The sequence below is a fragment of the Gekko japonicus genome, unplaced genomic scaffold (genome assembly GCF_001447785.1).
Source record: "Gekko japonicus isolate JY-2015 unplaced genomic scaffold, Gekko_japonicus_V1.1 scaffold1261, whole genome shotgun sequence".
Lineage (NCBI taxonomy): Eukaryota > Metazoa > Chordata > Lepidosauria > Squamata > Gekkonidae > Gekko > Gekko japonicus.
Genome location: NW_015177050.1, coordinates 85,648 through 89,090, shown reverse-complemented (window position 1 = coordinate 89,090; position 3,443 = coordinate 85,648). Strand labels below are relative to the sequence as shown.

The window sequence follows — 3,443 nt, the reverse complement described above, 5'->3', positions numbered from 1 at the left end:
TCCGCTTGGGGGTGGGGGCTGGCAGAGTCTGGAAGCAGCATGTTTGAGGAAGGGGGGACTCCTATGAAAAGCCCCCACCAGCAAGGTCACAGTTTACAGCAGCAACTCCTAGTAGGTCCCTAGACTTCCATTGGGGGAGCTAACCAGTTTCTTGCACCCCTGTGTTCAGTGGGCCGGGGCTGAGCGGGAAGAATGTCCAGGGTGGCTCTGGGGGGCCCATCTCTGGCAGAGTAGGGGTGGCAGGAACTCTGTGTGGGGGTTGCCTGGGGAAAGTCCTCAGTGCGATTCCTGCAGCAACCTGAGATGCTTAGGCTGGGAAGTCCCACCCTGAGGCCTTCGAGAGCTCCTGCCAGGCTGAATAACCGTGATCTTTTCCCCCTCCCTTCCACCCCCAGCATCCAACTTGGGGCTCATTCTGGGCATCGTTGGGGCTCTTCTGGCTGCTCTCATCCTGGTGGGGGCCGCCGGGGTCGCCTTCTACATGCGTAAGTAAACAGTGTGTGTGTGTGTGTGTGTGTGTGTGTGTGTGTGTGGTTCTTGTGGTGGATCTCTCCTGAGGGTGGTGGGGGTGGCACAGGGCCCCTGGCAGGGGCAGATGGTTCTCATACATCCGGTGGTGCCCACAACCCCCTCCCCACATAATGGCATTTTGAACCTGGACTGGCAAGTCTCTATTTATTTGTTAGTTTATTTTAAAATACTCCCAGCTCACCTTTCTCTCGCAAGGGGTGGGACGGGACAACCCACATGGGCAGCTTCTCAGAAAAGTCGTCCCAAAGAGATAAACCGGCACTAAAATCTCCCATCCAACATGTCAAGAGTGGGGCAGCTCACAGGCCTCCAGGGGAAGAGGGGAGGGGAGAGGAAGGCCCCCCCAAAACATCTGGTCTCCCCCAGCCCTGCCTGGGAGGATTCTCCTCTGGCCTGAAGGCCCTCTTATTCCCCCCCCCCATGCGCTAGAGGCAGGGGGGCTCTGCACAAGAGAGTGAAATAACCCTTTCATGACGAACCCACAGAATCCACATTCCAGGGTGGTGGGGGACAAGCGGGGTCATCTTGTCTCCTGGCCGGATTTTCACTCAGGACTTAAGCCCACTGGGAATTAATTGAGCCCCTCTGACTTCAGTGGGATGCCTCTTACGTAAATGCATCTCTGATTTTAAAGAGCCATTGCCCTTCGATGTCACAATCCTAGGGACCCAGGCCTGTCTGCTCCCCTCCCTTTTCTTGGGCATCTCTACACAGGGTCAGGTCTCGTTCCCGGTGTGTGTGGGGGGTGTCTAGTTGTGACTCCCTCCGCTCTGATGCTTGGCTGAATGAGAGGCATTCCCGTTCTCTCTCTAACCATGAGTAGCTAGGGGAAGCTTTTCTTGTTTAAAAGGGAATTGGAGGAGTATCTGCGGGGGGGTGGGGAGTGGGGGTTGGGAACCCAAGAGGCTGGCTTCACTGCAGGGTGTGTGTGGATGGATGGCCTCTGGGTGTCCCTTCCTGCTCTGACTTCCTGGTTCTCTCTCTGCAGGAAAACAACTGAAGAGCTACGAAGCAGCATCAGGTGAGTTTGTGTCCCTTCCTCTCTGGGAGGTTCCTTCAACACAGGAAATGGGGGAAGGGAGCGGGGTCTGTTGAAGGATCAGCTGACTGACCCACAGCCCCCCCCCTCCCCACTGGTGTGGTCCTGGGGTGTGAAGGGAGCGCCTTAGTTCATATACAGCCGGGAGGCTTCACAGTTACAGAGAGACTCACCTGATCCAAGGAGATCCTCCGGAGAGCTGGTCTGAAGGCCGAATTACACGAGAAATGGGAATAAAAGCATTTGAGAGTTCTCTGTCGTGCCTCTCCACTAGGGATGTGCAAAAAAAAAATTGTGGGTTTTTTTTTATTCGGGTGAGGCTGGGGGAGAAGGGGATTTAGAAAGAAAAGAGGACCTTGTGGAATGCCCAAACATATTAGAATGACCTCTGGCTGCAGGTCCTGAGTAAGTCGAATTCTTCTGCAGGAATCTCTGTCCTGTTCTCTGTTCACATGAAGCTCTGCCTTATAGTGAAGCAGGCCATAGGTCCATCCAGGTCAACACTGCCCACTCTGACTGGCAGCGGCTCTCCAGGGTCTCCGGCAGAGGCCTTTCACATCACCTGCCCTCTGATCCTGAACGGGAGAACCTGGGACGGGTTCCGCCTGCCAAGCGGAGGCTCTGCCACTGAGCCTCAGCAGCCCCTCCCCACCCCTCGGTACTTCATTGGATCCCATTTACCTGGGTCAAATTATCTGTTTTGTTGGGGATTCAGGATCAGATCTTCTGCGGTGTACGCTTATTTTAAGCAAGAGGGGGTGCTATTCTGAAGTGTTTGGAGGGCCTTCTCCAGAATTAAATGATATTAATCCTCCCCCCCTTCCCCCCGCTTTTGCAGAAAGTGACCAGGGGTCGGACACCTCCACCAGGGGTAAGTGTGTGACGGGAAGGGGGGGGCTGTCAGATGGTACCCAGTCTCGGAAATGGGGGGCCCATGTGGGGATCCTTGCCCAGATTTTAATGTGGTTTCTGTGTGCTATCTCAATCCTGTTCCTTACATCTACAGCCATGGCCCTGGCTAGCTTTATCTTGTCAGATCTTAGAGGAGGGTCTCCTTCCCCTCTGACTTTGCTCAGGGACTTCCTGACAGGCCTCTTGGGGAAGGGATTTCTACACTGGGGGTTAGTGCCCCAGTAGATTTCCTGTCTTCCCCTGAAGTCCGTCGCTTGAGTGGCCAGTTGGAGGCCTTTGCGCGATGGGTCCCTCGGCATGGCACCCTGCTGTCTGCTTGTGGCCTAATCTGAATGGGGGGGCATGGTTGAGATGGCCCCCACCTTAGCGAAACACTAGCTTGGATGGTCTTTGTGTCTCCCCCCACCCCAGCTCTGGTTTTGATGCAAGTTGACAGTTCCACGGTAGATTCAGTTAAGACTCATTTTGTCTCTTTTTTAGTTTCTGAACCTGAAGTGTAAGAAGAGAGCAAAGAGAATCTACTCAGGAGATCCTGGGGATTTGCTATCCCACGCAAAGAGCTTCTGCCGCCTTCAACTCTTGTTTGTTCTGCCACCGAATCTTCTCTCTGGCAGCAGCTTTTGGTTTCCAATCTCTATTGCTTGGATTTTGAGGGATTTTTTCCCCTAATGGACTTGGGTTGATTTTGCCCTGGCATTTGAGCCGCTAGTATTAATGGGAAATGAACTGAAATATTTGGAGCCAGTGCAAATCTTTTTTTAAAAGATAAATTCATTTATAGTCTTTCCCTAATGTGGTATATAATCTGCAGTGATTTCGATGCTGTCTGGGGCTTAGGGGTTGCTGCGTGCCTTCGTCCTCCGATGCACTGTCCCTTTCTGCCTTTAAAGTAATAATTGGGCATGAATTGTTGCGTCTACTTGAAATAAAATGGGCCAGAGTTTGGGCTACTTCCTAAAAG

At 53.2% G+C, this 3,443-nt stretch overlaps 1 protein-coding gene across 1 annotated transcript in view; it reads left to right on the top strand.

Annotated features, from left to right (window-relative positions):
• The window catches only part of LOC107124614 (H-2 class I histocompatibility antigen, Q9 alpha chain-like), a 27,007-nt gene extending 23,768 nt beyond the window's left edge, over nt 1–3,239 (top strand). The window contains 4 exon segments of the mRNA XM_015428107.1: nt 396–485; nt 1,520–1,552; nt 2,409–2,441; nt 2,963–3,239. Of these exon segments, the coding sequence (XP_015283593.1) occupies nt 396–485; nt 1,520–1,552; nt 2,409–2,441; nt 2,963–2,982 (176 nt within the window). The 3' untranslated portion in view covers nt 2,983–3,239.
• The last annotated feature ends 204 nt before the right edge of the window (nt 3,240–3,443 follow it).